This window comes from Pocillopora verrucosa, chromosome 4, assembly GCF_036669915.1.
Source record: "Pocillopora verrucosa isolate sample1 chromosome 4, ASM3666991v2, whole genome shotgun sequence".
In the NCBI taxonomy this organism is placed as follows: domain Eukaryota; kingdom Metazoa; phylum Cnidaria; class Anthozoa; order Scleractinia; family Pocilloporidae; genus Pocillopora; species Pocillopora verrucosa.
The window spans coordinates 30,980,889-31,002,432 of NC_089315.1; the positions used below are offsets into that span (position 1 = coordinate 30,980,889).

At 36.2% G+C, this 21,544-nt stretch overlaps 2 protein-coding genes across 4 annotated transcripts; both read left to right on the plus strand.

Annotated features, from left to right (window-relative positions):
• The first annotated feature begins 875 nt into the window (after positions 1–875).
• LOC131790378 (histamine H2 receptor) lies at positions 876–7,769 on the plus strand. 3 transcript variants are annotated; one of them, XM_066166177.1, is made up of 3 exons: positions 876–968; positions 4,555–4,608; positions 5,898–7,769. In XM_066166177.1, the coding sequence occupies exon 3, from the start codon at positions 6,229–6,231 to the stop codon at positions 7,210–7,212; it is 984 nt and encodes a 327-aa protein (XP_066022274.1). In that variant the 5' UTR covers positions 876–968; positions 4,555–4,608; positions 5,898–6,228; the 3' UTR covers positions 7,213–7,769. The 3 variants fall into 3 exon arrangements, with proteins under 3 accessions (XP_066022274.1, XP_058963568.1, XP_066022273.1); XM_059107585.2 differs by having other exon boundaries at positions 5,903–7,769; XM_066166176.1 differs by lacking the exon at positions 876–968 and adding an exon at positions 2,596–2,641 and having other exon boundaries at positions 5,903–7,769.
• An 8,446-nt stretch (positions 7,770–16,215) lies between these two features.
• LOC131790364 (protein JTB) lies at positions 16,216–21,512 on the plus strand. The gene is made up of 6 exons (XM_059107567.2): positions 16,216–16,372; positions 16,449–16,567; positions 17,569–17,660; positions 19,430–19,509; positions 19,584–19,632; positions 20,087–21,512. The coding sequence occupies exons 1-6, from the start codon at positions 16,239–16,241 to the stop codon at positions 20,201–20,203; spliced, it is 591 nt and encodes a 196-aa protein (XP_058963550.2). The 5' UTR covers positions 16,216–16,238; the 3' UTR covers positions 20,204–21,512.
• The last annotated feature ends 32 nt before the right edge of the window (positions 21,513–21,544 follow it).

Here is a 21,544-nt window from a genome sequence, read left to right on the forward strand (position 1 = left end):
GAGTATTAATTATTTTGTTTGCAAGATATAAAAAAAATTCAAAATTTGGTCATATTCGGAAAGTTGGCAATACGATAATCACATTGTTGTAGAAACACTAATCTTACTAACCTCTGCTGATACTAGTCAGTGTGGCTAAGGAAACTGACGGAGGGGGTGGGGGTAGGTTAAGGAAATCCCTTTTAATTACTTTGTGTCGTCTGGCAACACCGTAAGAAGAAAAATGTGAAAATGGGAAGAGACCAGGCCTTAGAATTCAGGTACTTGAAAATTTCTCGAGAAAAAAACATGTTGTAAATTCACCGCACAGGGATCTCCTTACACAGGACTGAAAGTCATCTCTCCTTCACATTCAATTCACCCTCTCTTTATATGCAGACATAATTGCATATTGGTTTTATTTCCTACAGGGAGTAATAAACAAATGTATGTTCTAGCGAAGAAATGATGTGTTTATGTAGAATGTGTGAATACTCAAAAAAGCTTCCCGTAATAAATTGAAACTTCTTGTGCCCTTATTTCATTGAATGCTTTGTAATATCCCATTCAATAACTGAAAAAAACAGCTGTATTTATATTACCTTTGCGACCAACTTTGAAATGAATAAAAGCCAGTGATACAGACTTCTTATGCTAGTGGTGAACATGCCATGACAACAGTAATACTGCCTTTCGGACCACATATCTGCATAAAAATATTTACCTAGAACAATTTTAATTCTGGGTATATTTGTTTCAGCAGAAAATTCGGCGTAATTTTATACCAGTAGCTAATTGAGACAGTATGAAAATTACATTAATAAATATGCATATACACATTGTCTCTTTTTTTATCATTGTTTTGTCTCTCATTCCCTTCTGATCTCCATATTAACAACAGCTTCGCTGCAGCTGTTTCACAGATAAGATTCTATATATGTTTTAAAAATAGAAGCGGTTCATTCCTCTGCCATTGTCTTCGGCAAAAAGTAAGTCCAGTTGTCCATGTCGCTAAAGTAACTAGGTTGTTAACCTTGGAATAGACTTCTGCGAAAATTTGGAGCATATACCAAGCGAATCATTACAACAAAAGATACATGATATTGCTGAAACAAAATTTGCAAAAGCAGTTTTGATAATGTGATGTATGTGTAGGTTAGACATGGTTTGACGCTACTCTGTTTTAAAGATTTAATGAACTATGATGTAACCGAGAAGTTACAATTCATAGACCCAACGTTTCGACACTCCCGTCTGATGCCTTCATAAAGGCACTAGACAGGAGTGTCGTCACGTTGGGTCTGTGAATTGTAACTTCTCGGTTACATTCATTAAATATTTAAACCAGAGTAGCATCAAATCATGTCTGATTGTCCACCTGGTTGCTTTGTGAACTTTAATACATGTTTAGTTTGGTTTGAGGTCGAATGACACGCTACCAATAACATATCACTCTTTAACGAAGTCAAACTAAAGAGCTCAGAAATATGATCTTAGGAAATGAGGAAAGGGGATATTACAATGTATAGGGGTTTCTATTTTTGTCTGGTGGTTTTTTGCGAGATGTCTATCACGAAATGCCTCTAGCATAACTTAAGCTTAACAACTGAAAAGGTTTTAAGTTGTCAATTTTTGACTCGTAAACACTATTCTCGACATTGTTATCGCAAAAATGTGCTGAATTGGTTAGTTCAGATGATTTTGACGAACGTAAATGTTGAAAATGGTCAATAACTCTACGACATCAGCCTTTAATTCGTGATCAAATGTAATTTGATACATGTTTGCGAATTTTTTTCATTTTCTTGCCAACGCAAAAGTCGACCACGAAAGATTTTCATCATACATTACACTCACTTGATAATCAATATATGGCGTCAAATTAAAAGCCAGTGGGATATGACGTCACACGTATTTGTTGAAGAAAATTTGCAAGAAAATTTTATCGAGTAATGAACGAATATTTTTTACTCTAAAACTGTTGACTCTCTTTCAATTCTCAGAAAGATTGTGCGTTTTGGGGAATATGAAGCGCTTTCTTTAACAATATCATTAACATATAGAAGTAGTCCTAATGATCTGAGCTTAGGGTAACACTGGCGCCATTACTGCCTTGTTTGTCTGTAAGATACTCAAAGCCAAAGTCTTTTTCGCTCTATGCTAATCAATGCCTCACAAGTTTGCGGAAAAAAATTAATTACAACACGCCTTGAAGTTTGGTTTTTAAAATTACATGGCTGAACACGTCATTAATATCAGCTTCACACGCCAGACAATATAAGGCAACTATTAAACAAGTAGTGTAATATAGTATAATGTAACTATTAAACAAGTAGTCTTCGCTGTTTTCTGACTTAGCCCTTCTTAGACTAGGTATAATTTTCCAAATCAAACTAGCCAATCAGATAAAGCAATGCTGTCATGGTCTTGTAGAAGTAAACATGTATGTCAATTACAAGTGAATATCATTTCGCGACGTAAAAGATTCGCTCAATTTCCTCGTATCAAACCTAGCTAGCATGCTACAGATTCTGTTCCACTTATGGTAAGAAAGCTTTGCATGAGTCAGTACCATAAGGCTATATGGATTCTATCTGAATCGCAAAATGAAACCATCTAACAAAACTTGCACGCAACTTGTAAAAGCAAGAACTTTATTGAGGTAAGGATCTGCATTTCACTTAAATCATGTAGAGTTCTCAAAGTTGATCGGAACGTATGAGATAAAAGTACAATGAATTATACCCACAGATTATGCACAGATTAACTTCGTATTTATTCTTTTTTTTTTTTTTTCAGAACCGTTTAGAAAAATGTGATACCGCAAACGTATTTTTCTCCGTAAAAAATATTTTGTATTCAGTTTCGTGTCGTGCTATGTCTGGCTATTGTTATTCAGTGTTTCAACTAATTCTTCCTCAAAATTCAGCTATCTATTAATTAATCCCCATCCAAAATGTATCTCTCACCTCGATCAGGACATACACGCGCAGTCACCATCTATGTCTGACGAGCTGTAAAAAGCCATGAGGTTCTCCTTTTAAATATTCTGTAAGCAAAACTATGGGCCACCCACCACATTTAAAGTGTGCGTTACGTAACTACAACTTCCAGTTGTTAAGTGACTCTTCATTTATCTCAAGAACCAAGGGAAAAATTCCTGGGTTTGGGTTAGGGTAAGGGCTTTGGGTTAGGGTTCCATAGATAAATTGTAGCATTTATACTCAAGTTTTTGTGATGCAAATAATAAAAGTGTAATATATCTCTTGACCACTTTCTGTGCGATTTGCATGATAATAATGCGTTAAAAGAATAAATTAGTAGCGTAATTATTTATCAAACTCAGAAATTTCTAACCATCTCAATAAGTCACCAAACATTTCCAATGATAGACTCTCTATGTCAAAAATGGTCTTTGGAAACAGATGTCCTGATATGGCAATACATTTAGTACATGATGTTTTTAAATTTCTAGCAATGTGTTTTGCCGGTAACTGTCACGAAAACAATACCATAATCTTTAAAGTTACACCACTTATCATCCCACCACCAAGTAAGATGCCTTACATTATGTCTCACATTTGCAGAAGTCGCCTTGTTTAAAATTTGCCGATTCTCATTATAATTTTTTTGTTTTTGTAATTTAAATGAATAATCAGGGGAAATTAAAAAGCTCTAAGCTAACATACACATGTCGGTTTCCCGGTGAAAATAATTTCATTTATTGAAATTTGGGTAAAGCATGATAAGTTTTTGTGTTCTGGGGTTGTACATAAATCATATTTATTAGACCGGAAATAGAAATAAATAACTGAACGATTCCGTGAAAAAGCGTTGTCCTTTAAGTTTCAAAGTTGATAATGAAAAATACAATGACTCTCAAGTAATTTTATTTTAAAAATAACTGCTGTTACTATATTGTTTTGTTTTTTCTGGGGCTCATAGTTGATATTGTAAGCTTTCGTGGTCTTGTTTCCAGTTTGAGGCCACAATAGTAATTCTTGGATAGCGTAAAAATCGTGTTGTTCCTGATCCCCTTCAGAAAACCTCTGTCAAACTAATCAATCTAAAGCATTGTCAGTGGAATTGAACAATAAAAAGAAAGCTTCCCCCCTGACGATTATCACGCGTGTCTTCTCACGCGCATTAGCCTGGCGCGTGCAAGTCGACCAAATGCCGGATGCGCGCATGTATGGCAGCATACATTCTCCATGCAAGTGAGCAATGAAAAATAATGTGGTACTGACATAATATATGAGCTAAAAACGTGTATTTAATAACATGGTTATGACAGTTAAATTAACTGCATGATTATTATTTCTTGTCGGTAGTTGCATTAAGGGTAAAATGAAATAGGAAGAAGGAAGTTCATTTCCGCTGAAATTATTTTCTTACTTTTTGTCAAATTCTAAGCCTTTCACTGTAGGAATAAAATAACAATTGCCAGTGTCACTGTTGGAACACTGCATTGAAATTAAAAATCACCTCATTAGGAACTGCAAAATGATACAAAATAAACTTGAGATGACTATGTAAGGAACTTACATTATTAAACATCTTCACTTTGTTTTGCAGCAGTACGTGTCTGTGTTAACGAACTCAGGACGAACAGTATTTTGAGGCCGTAAGGTGAGTAAAAGGCGCGTGGGTTTTCATTAAAATCAGCGTGAAAAATGAAACTGTCTTATTCTTAAAACCTACTAAATTGGCTGAATATATACCCCATTTTGAAGAAAACGAAAAAGCGAAAAAAGCAGATGCGTGTGTTTAAATAATGTGATTTACGTAGTGAAAATTTTAATTTTTATGCTGGATGGCAACGAGTTGAACTTTAATCCCAAAATATTTTTCAGCCAAAAGAAAGAAAGAACTAGATCTCTATTTTAAAACAGCGTGGTTGAGAGACTGCGTAACTCGAAACCGTTAAGATCGCTCATCAAACTCGATTCGAATACGCCTTGGGTTGAGGATATGTATGTTTATACACATTTCTAATATCATATTTCACAAGTAGCTTTTTTTCACTCTATACAAGGTCTACGTGTGTAAACCACGCCAAAAACGTGAGAACTGTCAAACGCTATGTTCTTCTTAAGTATCTGAGGTCAAGGGCAGATCTGCAATCGCATAATGCGTTGTTAACCAAGCTTGTATGCATGATCTAAAGTGTTAAAGGCGCAGTTGAACTCGCATGCAAAATACTATAATTCTCTAAAAGTATAATCTATAAGAGCCTCCTTCGAGCCAATGAGAAGCTCTGATTTAAAGTGCTTCTTCTACTGGCTGATGGATTGCGCAAAATATACGTTCTGACTCATAAATAAGGGATTTAAAACCCTGATATGTTATCAACAAAATCAATAGCAGAAATTTTACGTTAAAAAGAATATCATCCTGAAAAAGCTCGCGCAAGATAATGAAAACAGCGGTGAAATCCTTGCATTTGACAACAAAGTCACAAAAAAATCTAAATATCTCTGGAGAGCAAAGTTTTACACAACAAAATTTTTGTTTTTCGATCAACTCGAACACATGAAGACAATATGCAAATACTACAAAATCATCGACCAAACTGCTTTTATTTCAATCATTTTTCGACACAGGAGACAATTCGTAAAGTGACACTATAAACGTGCGGCCAAGAAACGGCAATTAACGATCTGCATACACTTCTTATGATGCACTTTATTTTCCATTCATTCTTCGCGGATGAAAATATTCTGTGAGTTATTTTATGTCGCTTGTACCTTACACCGAGTTCAGAATTCGTCCGTCTTTCTAGAACTGACAAAAGTCAATCACAAAAGGAAGCGGCAAAGTGTTTCACACAAGAGAACAAAAAAGACTTGAAGAAAAAGGATGACAGGTGACTGATAACTTCTCAAATAGTCTCTAATTGTCATTTTTGTCTTCATAAGAACAGAAAGGAAAATTCCATTTGATTCTATCCACTCCGGCTCGTCCAACTTCACAAGAGGACTTTCCATCAATTGGCATAAAAAAGTCCAAGAAATTATGTTAAGTTGACTACGAAAACTCCAGCCGACACCCTGACAGATGCAAAAGTGAGAAAGACTCTCAGGAGATAAGAGTGTTGTATTTACCCAGCTGTCGGATCACATTTAAACGCACTTCTACAACACAGAGGCCCTAATTTGAATATACGCGGTTCTTTCAACAAATCAAACTTACAGCGCAAAGTACAGAACCTGAAGCAACAGTCCATGAAATTCGACACAGGATAATACTATGGGCAACGATACAGAACATAACCACAAATCTTGGGACGAAAAGAAAGCGGAATTACATGTGATACTCCTTTGCTCCGTGGTTTTAATTCTGGCCGCTATAATTGTAGCCGGAAATTCTCTGGTGATTGCTTCAGTTATTTCCAACAGAAGACTTCAGAGTAAGACAAGCGCGTTCATCACAAGTCTCGCGGTTTGTGATCTCATCATAGGTCTGGTGTTAATGCCACTTATTGTGGTCTCAAACACTCTAGGCCCTGCTGTACAAAACGGGTTGGATTACTGTCATGTTACTATCTCTGTAGCCATAATGCTTATGTTTAACTCGGTGGCAAATCTCGGTGCAGTGACCTTCGATCGCTTCTTGGCCGTGGTGGTTCCTTTACGCTACAAATCAATTATGACGAAAAGGGTTATAGTACCAATCATCGCCTTTGTATGGATTTTTTCGACAGTTTTTGGATTCATACCTTTCATGGGTTGGCGTACTGTTGTGAAACCTAAGCCAGGCTCGGGGCTTTTTTGTCAAGTTCCACTGAATCTTGCGCCTGGTTATATCATTACAGTTTGTGTCGTAGGATTTCTTCCTTCCATCTTCGTACTAGTAGCGTATCTCAAAATCTTTCAGACTGCTTACCTTCACGAAGTAAGGATTGCAGCAGCTATTAACAGCGTTCTTCGCAACCAAACCGAACTCAAACTAAATATGATTAAGGAGATGAAGGCTGCTAAAATGGTAGCGCTCGTTCTTGGCGCGTTCATAATTTCGTGGGCTCCTCTGTATATTATCATGATTGTTGACATCGCCATGAAAAATGCTGTGAACTCGTATATTTACGCGGGAGGAGTAATTTTCGCTACGCTAAACTCAGCACTGAATCCTGTTATTTATGCATCTATGAATTCTGAATTTCGAGACACATTTAGAGCGTTAATTCAATGCCAGAATGTGAATGCGAACAGAATTGCTCCAGGGCCAAGTTAAGATTGCAGAGTAAACATCCAAAACCTCACAATTTTTAGCTTCGGTTACTTTACATTCTAATGATGAACTTCCTATCTCTGGTTAATCATTTTTTGTCAGTATGCATGACCACAGAAATAGGGATAAAGAACTATTCGAATCAACATATTTTTAAACAGAGTAGAAGTATTTTCAATTTTCCCATGCATTTTATGCAATACGAATTTCAACTTTTATTTTAAGACCAACTTAATAAATGAAATCTGTTGACCCCTGCCGAGATAGGGAGCGGCTTGTTATGAATAAAATTATTATATAAATTAGTGAGGTTTTTAAAGAAACTCCCCCAGATTTCCAGCGGAGGAAAATAGCTCACCGAACTTTTTAAATTTAACGAGTAAATGATGAAGAAAAGAAATAGAGCAAACGGGATGTCATTTCTGTTCGGCCAGAAATGTTTATTTCCAAAACCACTTGAATTAAGTTTTAAGAATTAGAATGCAGATTGTTTTCTAAATTTCGACCAACTCTTTGTTTGTTTCTGAACCTACAATGAGCTCATTTGGAAATAAAAAGGATTTATCCTTGCAATGTGCTCCTTTTGGAATTTTTGCCTGCACTTGAAAGTGAATTTTAGCTGATTTTAACAACCGGCTTCACTTTCTTTCACTTTCGGTCAAATCATCTGTTTTAGTTGTGTTTAGAGAATTTCATGATACAAGATGCTAAATTTACCTCAAGACGATAAACACTAAGAACGTTTCCCTTATTTGCAATTATACAACATTTTATTTTTATCAAAGATAACATGTTAAATTTGTACTCGGGTGGGTTAGTTTTTTGTCGCTGATACCGTCTCACATGGGCTCTTTGGGAAACATTTTCCTCAAAGTAGTGTTTTTTTTCTCTAGTATAACCTCAGTAAACAAGAAATCTTTGTGTATAAATCTCAGCACAGCTTGAGAGCAAAATTCAATTAATTTGTAGTATCCCGTGGCAAGCGAATCACCTTTATTGACACCATTGTCAACGCCTTGAGTCACAGTCCTCTTTTAATTAGTCAAATCGTTCAACTAAAGAAAAAAGGCACTTGATACTTTTCAAGAACAGGAAAAGACTAACATAAATTGGATATTATAAACTTCAAGTCTTTATTCTTATTTGTCTTCATTTTTTGAAAATGGTTACTGACAATAATCCCGGTACCAAGCTTATTTACTCTGTATGTTCTTTTATTTATTGGTTATCATCCATGCTTTCTTTGTCTTTCAAAGCTGAAAATTGTAGCCTCCAAAGTTTTGATCCTCTGAGACTGGAGGCTGGTGTGGATTTTAATTCGCAGAGAAAATGAAATATCATTAATCATTAAAACGAGGAGTGGAAGCAACTTTTAACTGAGTGATTGTTGACCTTAAGACGACGAGTCCACGAATCCTGCCTTGCCTGCAGACCAGGCAAGACACAATTTCGTTGATACGTTACTCAATAATAATAACATACATTTATCCATCTTAAGAATTGGTATCGAATTTTCGGAAATTTCGCTGCCAGTCAATACTGCCTTTCAATTAATCCATCTCCCTTATCTTTTGAATGTACAAACATGAAGTAGAAGTGATTTTGTTTGTTCCAGCTTGTTAAACAAAGTAAAATGGAGCTTTCTGTGGTCACTTGGAATTTTCAGCTGTCCTTTTATAAAAAATGGTTGAGGGAACATAAAAGCCGGAACTCAATTAATAAAAAATGAAATGCAATAAACTCCGAACATGCACACGACATTTTCATATGTTCTTGAGTTCCTTCGATCACAAATGGAATTAGATTCAAATTAAAAAACGAGACCTTACCTTCGAATTCGTATTTTTCTGCCTGGCCATGAGTGCATGAATATGATAGATAAATCGAGCGAGAACAATTTTACATGCACCTTTTGGTGTAGCTATCTTTGGTGGATCATCATTATTAATATTATTTAAATAGTTCCTTTCATCTCGTTCAGTTCGCCGACGAAGTATGCCCCTCTTTGTCGAAATTTTTCTTTCAAAAAGTTCCATGACTAAACGATACTTTTCTCCTAATTAATGTTTTTTTCCATTTCCTTGGCTTCCCTAAACAAAGTCATTAGGGTTTCTTTGACTTTAATCGAAGTAAAGGGACGCTTCTGAATACGAGAATCACTTTTCCATAAATCTTACTTCCTTGTAAGATACCTATCAGATTTCTTCTTCTGAGTAAACAGTGTACCTGTATCACTAAAAAAAATTGACTTGCTTGTCATCGATGATGTGTGGGGTGAATTTCCTTCCTCAGTTTTTATTGGAAAAAACCCTCATAACACGTTTGAGGCTCAAGGCTCAACCAGAAATTGAACTCGATTAACCAACATCGTGTGTCATTTCTTTAGCTTATCAATTGATCTTTCTGCTGATATTTTTCTCCTGTCTTCTGTTCATGCTTTGACGGGGCAAAATCTCGATGATTTAAAAGCACAAATTGGAAAACAAAACGAACCATAAGAACCAAAAGAAGTGCATCAGGGATGATCGTCATCAAATTCCAACTTAGAATTAGGGTGAAAGTAAAGGCTGGTTTAAACGTCTGTTGTGTGGTGTAGGCAGACTGGCAGGTCCTGCATGTTCTTCGAATGTGTCAGACTGGGGTTTTTACCTTGCTCTTAGGGCTCGTTCTTGTTTTTTATCATATTCGACGATAAAAGAAAAGTTTTTTTTGTGTGGTTTTCCCGCGCGCGCCAGTCTATCGCGTCCTATTTAAGTGAAAACAAACTTTTCGAATTTTTTCAAAACTTAGTCAGTAGTCGTATGATAAATTGCTTATTGACTGAGTTAGGTCGGGCCGGAAAATATATGGCTCTCATTTCATGACCTTGAAACGAACAGAAATGTCCTAAAATCGCACGGAGCAAAAATGTTCAAAAAAAAGGCGAAGATGTTTAATCCACACACTATCCTCTCACATTCATTAGAATTAAAGATAGCGGTCGTTAAAGATAGCGTTCAGTCCTGCAATTTCGTCTGCTCTTAATTTCTCTTTAAAACATTGCAATACCGCCCAAGTTTTCTAATGTTGTTGATGTTCCTAATTTCTCGAACTCTTTTGTCAATCCAGTTGCGTATGAATTTAGAATTTCTGAGTTTAAACGCGCGCTTATCATGTGCTGCACTAGGAGGGAAAAATCCGCGAACACGAAACGACCTGAAACAGTGAATTGTGCTCTTACAGTTTTGTCTCGAAGGCAGAGTGAGATATAATACGAAACACTGCTATTCGCCTTCAAGAAGCATTTGAACAAGAAGCTATGGACACTAAACTTTAACCATATGGGACAAGAGAACTTAATCAGCGTTGAAACTAAGTAACAGAATACTTCCTGGTAGAAGAGCTGAGCATCGTCTACTTGCAAACCACGCTATTGACTGGGACATTGCGTATTGCCTAACCTACAGCACCAACTCTTGTCAACGAATGACTATGAAAAGCTAGGGTATACTAACTTAAAACAGACACTCCCCAACAGGTGTCAATAACTACCGGCAGCATACAACAACTTATTCAGTCACGAAATTTACACCACATAAGAACCAAACGTAACGCCCTAATGTTACCGACCGATCGAAACTAAACAAAAACGACCGATTTACATTCTCTTGACTCACATTCGTTCAGACGAAAGGCTAATGCTCGAAACGTTAGCTTTTAAACTCTCAACGGCGGCCAATTTACGTTATCAATTCAGTTTAAAATACTAAATTATCCTGTTACACTCTCCCATCCGACGCAGCACCACAGTTTCTTTAGAGACTTACCCCCTTTATCCATTTACGCCGGTTGAGTATTATAGCCCATAGCATAATGGTTCAACTGACCAATCAGTTTACAAGAACCGGACTCACAACACTCCACCTTGTGTTACTTGTAGGAAGTGGATAGGGATGAATCAAGATATTGTATAAAGTCAATATTGAGAAGTGCTCAGTTTCTATTGGTGAACTATGAGGGGATCAAATGGATCAACTGTTTCATTGAGCATCATTCGACTTTAAAGCGACAGACCGTCAGATATATGAGTCGTATATAAAACATTTCTTTAAAAAGAATTTTTTTTTTGTCCGACTATTAACTAAAGTGAGAAGAAGTATAATGAATTTGGAATATGAAGGCAGCAAATTTCAATTAAAAGCGATCAAATTTTCCGTGAAATACAGAATAAAAACTACGCCTTTCAGTTTCATATTTGACTTTAAGTTAGTTCTCTCCACCAATGAAATTGTGACATCTTGTCACCTGTACAGTGCTTATCTTCTTCAGAAAATGTACTGCCACTTACGATGTTAGTACTCAGTGTTGGCAGACCTGCGCTCGTTTTCTTTGGATCACCTCGCTTTCTTTTTTAAAATTCCGTTGATTGCAGACCTCTGCATAACTTTTTTTCTTACGCCAAGAAAATGAGCAACACTTCGTTTTCCAAGGCAGAAGGTATCGTGTTTTGCAGCGCCTTCTTTTTGACGTCTGTTCTGATCGTCGCGGGAAACTTGCTTTCTCTTGTCCTCTGTGTCCGTACCAAAGCACTTAGGAAGAAAAGTTTCTTTCTTATCATCAACATGACGTTTGCAGATTTGATGCTTGGAGGTTTGACTCTTCCTATTTACACATACATTGTAGGAGCCACGCTGTATCCGCTTTGGACATTTAATTATGTTTTTGATTACAAGGCCGCCACGTTTTTCCACTTAATCGCTGATACCCTGTTTGTGTTCGCCTCCTTGCTTTCTGCAACCTTTATATCCTGTGAGAGATTTTACGCCACGTATCAGCCGCTTAAACACCGAACATTGTCAACGAATACATACAGCATCACCATTTTCATGCTATGGATACTGGCTGTCTTAGTGGCAACATTACTGATCGTGTTAAAAGAGCTACAATCAGTAGAATATGCAATTTACGTGGCAGTTCCCTTTACTCTAACTCTAATGATCATCATATGCGTTTGTAACGTCGGTATATGGAGACAATTCCAACACGCAAGTGCCGCTTCACAACAAAAAAACAGAGACTCGCAAAGAAAACGTTTTACAAAAACCTTGGTGTTTATATCTACTTTTACTTTAATATGTTGGCTTCCTTTCCTTGTCATGAACATTTTAATGGTTTTATATGACGATGCAATATCGTTGAGGTTTTACTTAATGGCAAACATTCTAAATTATTCCAATTCTTTTGTAAATCCAGTTATCTATGTACTAAGAATCCCTGAATTTAAACAAGCGCTTAGTTCAATTAAGCTGCGGCAAAAGAGAAATGCAGCCATGAAACTGGAACGAACTAGAAAAGGAAGACAAGTGACAGAGCCAAGAATATTACAAACCGCTGCCAGTCATTTTCAAGGGCTTCTTGAACAGGAGGATAAGGAGACCAAACTTTAATCAAAAAAGATAGCCACCAGCAACAAAACCGCAGAAACGGGACGACAAAGAAATGCAACGAAAAATTGGTTTAGTAAACTGATGTTTATACAAAGTCCTCTGTCATATTTCAAACACTTTTCAATAAGAATCTGATCAGAGCAAAGCGAGAGCAACACGGCAAATGACCTTTAACCATTGTCTTTGGAAAGCTGGTTTGCAAACTCTTCTCGAGAGTTTTCAACAGTAAGTGACACCTTACAATTTAAATGACCTATTCATGACATCAGCGATACAAATGAACCGAACTAGACAAACTTATTTTACCCACGGAATAATACCAATTAACCATACCAGACATACATTACTTAAGCTAATGGCATGAGAGCGGCCAAAAACAATTGAATTTTGGTACGATACACATAATTGCGAATGTGGATATTTCTGGTACATATTATCACTGGATAATTCGACACAATTTTTCGATATCAATCGGATCTGTGAATTTATTCTTTTTCTCTCTTTCACTTACTCAAGCATTTGGCACTTTTTTCATGTAAAAACTGGCCTAAAACACACACATTTCCTTTATCATTCTTGCGTAACCAAATAATAACGAAACAGATGTAGATACCTTAAACTATAAAATATGGTCACAATGCTTCCTTTCAATAGACTGAAGTAAACTTCCACCAATAACAATGAAATAAAGGAAAAGGAACCGACATATATACTACTGTTATTGTGTAAATTACTTAGCTGTTAGTGAGGAACACTCACGTAAAGCGTTATCATTCTGCTTCGTTAATAAAACTTTGCGATCTTCGTCTTTGAAATACCACTTGCTTTCATTTTTCGTTTTTTACACAAGTCTGACAAATACGTCTGGATCATCAAGAATAATGTCTTCTAAGGCAGAGGGCATCACTTTGTGCAGCGCTTCTGTGTTGGCATCTGTTAATTGTTTCAGGAAACTCGCTCGTTCTTGTTCTCTGCGCAGTCAACAGGACATTGCATAAAAAAGGTTTAATTCTAGTCATCTACATAACGTTTGCGGATTTGATGCTAAGAGCTTTGAGTCTGCCCATTTTCATTTAGTATCTTGGACTGAACAATCCCGGGCTTTGGACTGTAACATACATTTCCTCGTCTCTTGAGATATTTTTCAAATCCGTTGACACCCTTTTCACGTATGCTTCGTTACTCTCTGCAGTCTTTATATCCTGAGAAAGATTCTACGCAACATACCGGCCGTTTTGTTACAGGAAATTATCGATGAGCACGTACTGCATCATCATTTTTACATTTTGGATATTAGCAACTTTAGTATCCACTATATATATCAAGTTAACGTATCTGGCCTCAGTTAAACATTATATGTATGCATCAGTCATCTTTTTTAGTCTCACAATGATCATATGTTTTTCAGTGCAACATTGGTATTTGGGGAAAATTTCAAAACGGAAGAGTCGGTTCACAACAGCAAAACAGAGACCCTCGAAGTAAAAGTTTCACAAATACTTTGCTGTTTGTTTCCGGTTTGACGTTAATATGCTGGCTTCCTTTAAAAATTTGTAATTTTTTTTAAATATGTAGTTGAGATCGGATCAATACCTTGGAATTTTTATTTGATGGTGAATAGTTTAAGTTATTCCACTCTTTTGTCAATCCAGCTGTGTATGCAGTCAGAATTTTTGAGTTTAACAAAGCCCTTCGTTTATGTCGCACCGGGCGGGTAACAGGCATAATCACGGACCGACCTGAGGGAGGAAATTGCGGGAAAGCGGTTTTGACGACGACAACAGAGCTAAGAATGTTACCAAGCGATTCTAATTTAAGGAGTCTTCGTCGACTGGTGCTAGAGCAGGATGTTACATAGATACTCGACTTTAACCAGCTGGAAAAGAAAAACAAGCGGAGAATCAAAGATAAGTGAGAGCGGTAGATCAGTAATTTGTAAAGAGAGTTTTCCACTTTGATGTTGCGATAGTACCCTTTATTATGATTTTTATTGCGTTGATTGTGTATGCAAATAAGGTCTGAATGTGATTCTGGCATAATAAAGATTGTTTTTTACGAATCTGAGTATGATATCCTGCCTTGAAAAAATTAATTAATACTCGTTCAGATATGAACTGGAATCAACTGGATCCTTAACGATTGAACGTGGTGATACAGAAAAGACACAAAAAATGAAAATTTGAATTTAAATTATGATTCCAATGATGAAACAGCACAGCGTCTGACAGAATTAACATATTTGCAATTAAGCTGCATAACAGTATTCGGGAAAAATTGGGCGCCAAAAAAGGTACCTGAGTTTAACATTATACTGACTTAGAGAAAAACGACATACGAGTTTATTGTTTACAGGAAAAATGCAAAATGGGTGAGTTGCTGGTTTTGAGGAAGACATAAGTGACAAGAACTTCCCGTCACCTCTAAGATCGATGTGGATATAGGGAAATTAAGAGATAATACACTCGAGACGCCCAATATTTTATATCCATCAAGATGACCCAAAAATTAAGCGCATATAATTTTAAAAGGAGACATTCACAATGGACTGACTTGCCATGATCCCTCTGACGCAAGTTGTCCTCAGCTGTCAGTCTTACTCCACCATTATAAATCCAGCTGTTCTTCGATACTATGAATTGTTTAGCAGGAAAATGACATGATTAAACATATGTCGTGGACATAAAATGCGTTCATCGGTCCTTATTCATGTGCTACTTAATCGTTCATATCGATCAATTTTGTGCCCACCTTTTTATTATATACAACCTTTATATCGTTTGACAGATTTCACGTCACGCCTTGGCCTTTTAACCACTAAAAATAATTACACTTTCAAGTCTGAAAATGACTCCGCATGAAGATTTAGTCTCACCTGTCTCAAGTTATATTAGTATAATATGATACCATTTAAAAAAATGTCGTCCTAAAATTATCAGTTTTCGGCCAGCATTATGATCTGTCCAATTTGAGGTCTACATACATTTATAAACGCCACTCGACGGCAGTGCGGCTGCAGGAAATAGATTTTATTTGATCAAACGAGCGTTCAATTTGGCCATTCCCCAAATATCTGGATATTTTTTGGAAACAGCGCTACTGAAACCTCATATTATCCTTGACCCATGTATTTCAGTTCTTGAAATGCTACTTAATTTACCGCTTGCTTCAGTAATCTATTAGTAAGGCAACATGAAAAGTTGCATCCGTGATCTCTTGAAATTCGTTTTTGTTGTCCTTACGTCTCCACATCACGAAGACAATCCCACACATATATAAAAACACTTCGGAAAAAAGGTTTCTCTCTAGTTATAAGCATGGCCCTTTGCTGATCTGATGTTAGGAGCCTTACCTCTTCCTATATTTGTGTTCATTTTTGGAGTCGACTATCAGCTTTCGACAGAAAGCGATACTTTTGATCCTAAGGCAATTAGATTATTCGAAGGGGCGCTTGTTTGAAATTTTGGTCTTGGGGGTGGAAGCTTATTTGGGGGAGGGTGCTTATTAGAGCGTGGGCGCTTATTCAAGTAAATTCGGTATTTTTGTAGTTTACGAGCCACAGCAAAATGGTACATACATTTCATCCAACGTGGAAGAAGTTACATCATGGGAAAAAATAGCAAATGGGGGTCTGGATACCACATGGTCATGCATAAAACCGAGGTAACGAAAATGAAGCAATGGCGGCTGGCTGCTGTAGGATTTAGCCTTGTAGTTTTACTGCTTGTAGCAAATTTCAGGTAAGCTATGGAGGGTTATGTTCAAAAATTAAAAATTAGTTTTGAATACGTATTCGAGTTTCCCTTGCCGCCGTAGCATACAGTTCAGGAAAAGGTCCAAACGTGGTAAAGCACAAGAAAATCAGAGAAAATCCATTGTTATCGATAAGGTATCCACTTCAGCTGGTCCAGAAACTATAAACACAAGTTCTGTGGGTAAGTTCTGTCGGTTGGATGATACGAATTGACATATTCGTATTTTTTTATTCACTTTACATTAAACTGTATTCGCGTGCCAAAAAATTACTCGAGGAAATTTTCAAAATAATATTTAACTTAGCGGTAGATGTTGAAGTGATAAATGCGAATGTGGGTCCAGCAAGTTTACTTCGCCATTTTAATTCTCAAGCAAACATGTGCAAACGTTGACGTGTCAACATTCTATTCTATGTACTAACAAATAATGTACATTTTTTGTTTCCATGCGTCTGTCAATCGATGGTTCATAGTTACTGTAATTATAGTAATAGTTTCAAGTGTGGCAAGAACATTGATGTTTGTAGCACATTTTGGAGAAACTTCAGAATACCCCGCAACTCATTTACATGTCATTGAATAAGACTAGCGTCTATTGTGTTATGCCACGATCTTCAAAGCCTCCCGACACATGTAAGTGAGGCGGACCAAAGTTGCGGGGTATTCTGAAGTTTAGCCCACATTTTGAGGTCTTCAGTGATCTACGGTATATACAACAAAACAGACACATAGCTACATGGGCTAAACTTCAGAATACCCCGCAACTCTGGTCCACCTCACTTACATGTGTCGGGAGGCTTTGAAGATCGAGGCGTAACACAATAGACGTTATTCTTATTCAATGACATGTAAATGAGTTGCGGTGTATTCTGAAGTTGCTCCGCTACATGGAATATATGTTTTATATAATAAAGAGGCAAAAGTTGATATTGTTGATGCTATTTATAAGTCTGTCCTCTGCTAGATTATAAGTAAGAGCTGATCTAAATGCTTTTATAATCCAGTTTAATTTATTATGCTTAATCACAGTAATAATTGCGCATTTCTCAATGACAGAATTAGTGACCCTCATTACTCTCTACAAAAACATAAATTTCTTTAAGAATGATTCGGAACTTGTTTATTTTTTATGAGAGCTGAAACAACATGTTGACATATTGTTCTCTCCTTGTTGTGTGCAGAGAATGCAAAGATGATTCCAAATTCAGACTGTGGGAAGACTGAGGAAACTCAAAGGCTTGCTGAATGTGTTCATTGCAGTGATTATGAGAAGGTAAATCTTTTGCAATGCCCAAGGTCTATGCCATCAGTAACCAACAACTTCTCTACAGTACTGTTCATTGTGGTGAATATGCTGAACATGTGAATTAAAATCATTTGTCTCATAATGTAGTCACTTAAGATGTGGATCATAACATTATGACATTGTGACATTATGCATGATGGGAGTTTTCTTTAAACAATAAGATGGAATAAATTTGCCTCAACTTATCAACTGTCTGTTCAGCTATGATTGGGTGGGATTTCACAGCTGTGATTGGCAAATTTGGTCAAAATATTCCTTTAGATGGTTCTCATGTTCATGGTGGAATACTTAACTTGTTTCTCTGACCCACTCTTTCTTTGCTATGTCCTTTACATTCTTTGCACCCCTCAGGGGAAAGGAAACATTTTTTTTTAACAATAAAACTGAAGAATTAATAAATACTCAAAAGAAAGCTGACAAGAAGTTTCTAGTCATTGATCATATCCCAAAAAAACCCTTGATAAATCTTTTTAGTCATTAATCATAACCCAAAATAAAGAGTAAAACAATCTCTATATACATACCCTTTACCTGTACTTACCTAGGTCAATGTCTGTACTGTAAGTCATGGACCAAGTTTTTTCCACTCAGGTTTACAGCCCAAGTAGGAAGCACATGGGCCATAAATACAAGCAGAAAAAAAATTTTGTAACTTAACCCTTCAACCTCCAAGATCTGATTGCTAATTCTTCCCTCTTGGTACTGCACATTACCTTGTCAATTAGTTATTAGAATTTGGTGTTAGATCAAGATAAGATCTGCCTGATTATTTTGTTTATTCTTATTACCTGTTTGTTGGATAATGCATGGACATTTAGGGGAGAAGTTACAATGTGAATCATTTCTGGGAGTTAAAGGGTTAAGTACAGACCAAGAAAACATGGTTAGAAACATATTTATTATCTCTGGGTCAAGTTGGAAGATTTCAATGCAAACAAACTTTTGAGGTTAGCAGATCATACTGTGCGATATCAATTGCTAAATTTACCAATCATGATAAGCTATGTAACTGAGAGATTTTAAAAACTAAAACAAAAGTCACATATAATCTTCTTATCTGGTGGTAAGTAGGATAAAGCACCTTTTTGATTAATCAACTTTATTAACCGTAATTAACCGTAATTGTTCTACAGTATGGTCAGGAACAATTAAACATTGATAAATTGCAACAAGTGTAAAACTTTGTGGGCTGTCTCATATGCAGCAAAACAAAAGTTTGATCATTTTACTCCAATGATGAAACAGCTTATAATAAGCTTCTTCCCATACCTGACCTTCTCTTCATCAGGGTGGCTACAATGTTTAAAATCAGGAATAACTTAGCTTCCCAGTATTAAACTGAGCTTTCTAAGGTGCATAGATATAACACTAGGAATAAAGACAGCTTAAGTTTACCCAAATGCTGCACCTCACTTGCTCAACAGTCCTTCATACATTGTGAAGCAGGAGTCAGTAACACTGTTCCTTCTAATATCCAGTCTAGTCCCAGTGTAAGCTTATTCAAGTTTAATTTGAAGAAATATTTATTATCTAAATTTTTAAATAGCTAGTTTTAATCATTATGATGCTTAAGCAATATCATTGTTCTTCTACTCTTTGTAATTGTATAATTTGTATATAAAACAAACTTATTTTTAGTACGACAGAGAGAGAATGACCTGGAGCCTTACAGTACCAACTTGCAATATGGGACAGTACCAACTTGCAATATCTGTTCGTCTCTTTTCTTTCCACAGAAAAGCATTAAAGGCTGTCTTCAAACTGGGAATATACAACTTACATACTGTGTTACCTCTAATATAAAATTCTATGGAAGGTGGGTTTGAAACCATTGAAGAGTAGCAGTTTTTCTGGTGGAAGAACTCAACAAACCATCTTTTTTTTCTTTAGCTGTAGACATATTGCACAATGGGAGGAAAAAAAATTCTGGATGTTTCAGGTAATGGCTCCAGCAGTATTTTACATACACATCATAAACACGGTTTTTAGTTGCTTTTCAATAAATTTTACATGGATATCTCAAACTCAGTGATAAGAATACAGTCACATTCATTCAGTGAAATTATTTCACTTTCATTTGGGGCCAGGACTAGAGATGTTAATAGTTGCTTACTTTTGGAAACAATTTTTTATTATTTTGTAGATAATAATCAATGAACCCGTGTAAGGTCATGTCTCACAACTTGTGAAATTTGAGAATGTTGGCATGGGGTAACCAATTTGCATTCCACATAAGCAAAGAGATTATGGCATAGATAACTAAATGCTGCTTGCATTAACAAGTGTACCTAAAATTCACGTTCCAGTGATCCAATTCTTTAGCGAAAAATTAAGCAATTTGTTGCAACATTGATTCTCTTTATGTGAATGTTACTGTTGTGATCTATCTGTAGGGCATTGTGTTTGTCATGTTAATAGTTTCATCGTCTGCAGTATGGTTAAGACAACGGCAACTGGATAGCGTGTTTTATCAGAAGGTTCAGAAACAAGTTGAAAGCGAAACAATATAATTATGGATGGATGCACAGGAATAGGAAAATTTGCAATAAAATGTGGAGTGGGTCGATGGATTGTCCTGTACCTAATATTTATTCAATTCGGAGGGAAGTACCTGGAGTTGGCCATTCAGTAGTGATTAAGGAGGAGGCAGATACATTACCCCAAACTGATGAAAGAATAGCAGATGCTGTCCCAAAATATAATTTTTGTCAAGATTCCAACACATCATACATTTAATTTGTCTTTTATTGACATGCAGAGAATGTCCATAACTGAGGCAGAAACTCCATGGTTTGCATGGGCTTGTCATCCCAGAAAGATGGAGAATAACATCAGTTTTCTGCTTTTTTAGGCTGAGTTATGGACTTTTGTAACAGAGAGTGATTTGGGTTTGACTCAACACACCTCTTGAAATTCTATTTCAAATATTCTGACTGATACTCTTTAAACCCACTTTGATATATTTTATTTATTAAAATGAATAGAGATGGCTGTCCCCTTGATATACATGTACTGTGCATGTGGCATGCATTGTATTTTATTTAAGATGAATCCACTGAAGTAACTGCAGTGCTAGTGAGAAACAACTCATTGTTTTGAAATTAAAAAAATTGTTATTAGAAATGATAGAATTGTAAAGAGGAAAATGGCCTTAGCTTAAGCGCTGGTGAAATGTCAACTTGACGGAAACCTTCCCTGGGACTTAAAACGGTTTGTAATTGCCATTTATTGAGTGAAATTTTTTGTCTTGGGATTTGAAGAAGTTTTGTATGCATTTGTATCTCAGTGCAGTCGCTTAAATATGGAAAGACCTCTGTAGGTGCCAATAACTACTTCAGAAATGTTTCCTTTGGAATGATCCAGTGTATGTCAAGAAAGGAATTTTCTGTTTATTGGTACTGAAGCAGGATTGATATCATGTATCAGTTCAGATAAATTTTTATAGAACAAAATGTTTTGAGGTAGAAGTTTAACTGTGTTAAACTGCAGAGTAGTGGTGAGTTCACTTACCTTTGCAAAATATATGGATGAAGCAGTTCTTGTGTGCACTATAAACTGTACATTCCCTCCTGCATGTGCTATTTGTGACATGAAAACATACTGTATATCTTTATTATCTGTTGCCATGCGTAGTACCAGTTGTTTCAAATACACACACAACTTAGAACTGATGAAAATATTTAGAAATATCCACTTTAATCAGTTCCCTCAGAAAAGTATGGATAAGATAATATAAATATGAATGTAGAGTTCTTCTCGACAGTTGCTGTAAATATATAATTTTTAGTGCACATAATAAAGATGAAGTTTGTTGAGAAACTGTATGTGTTCCCATTAGTTGTTGTTGTTGG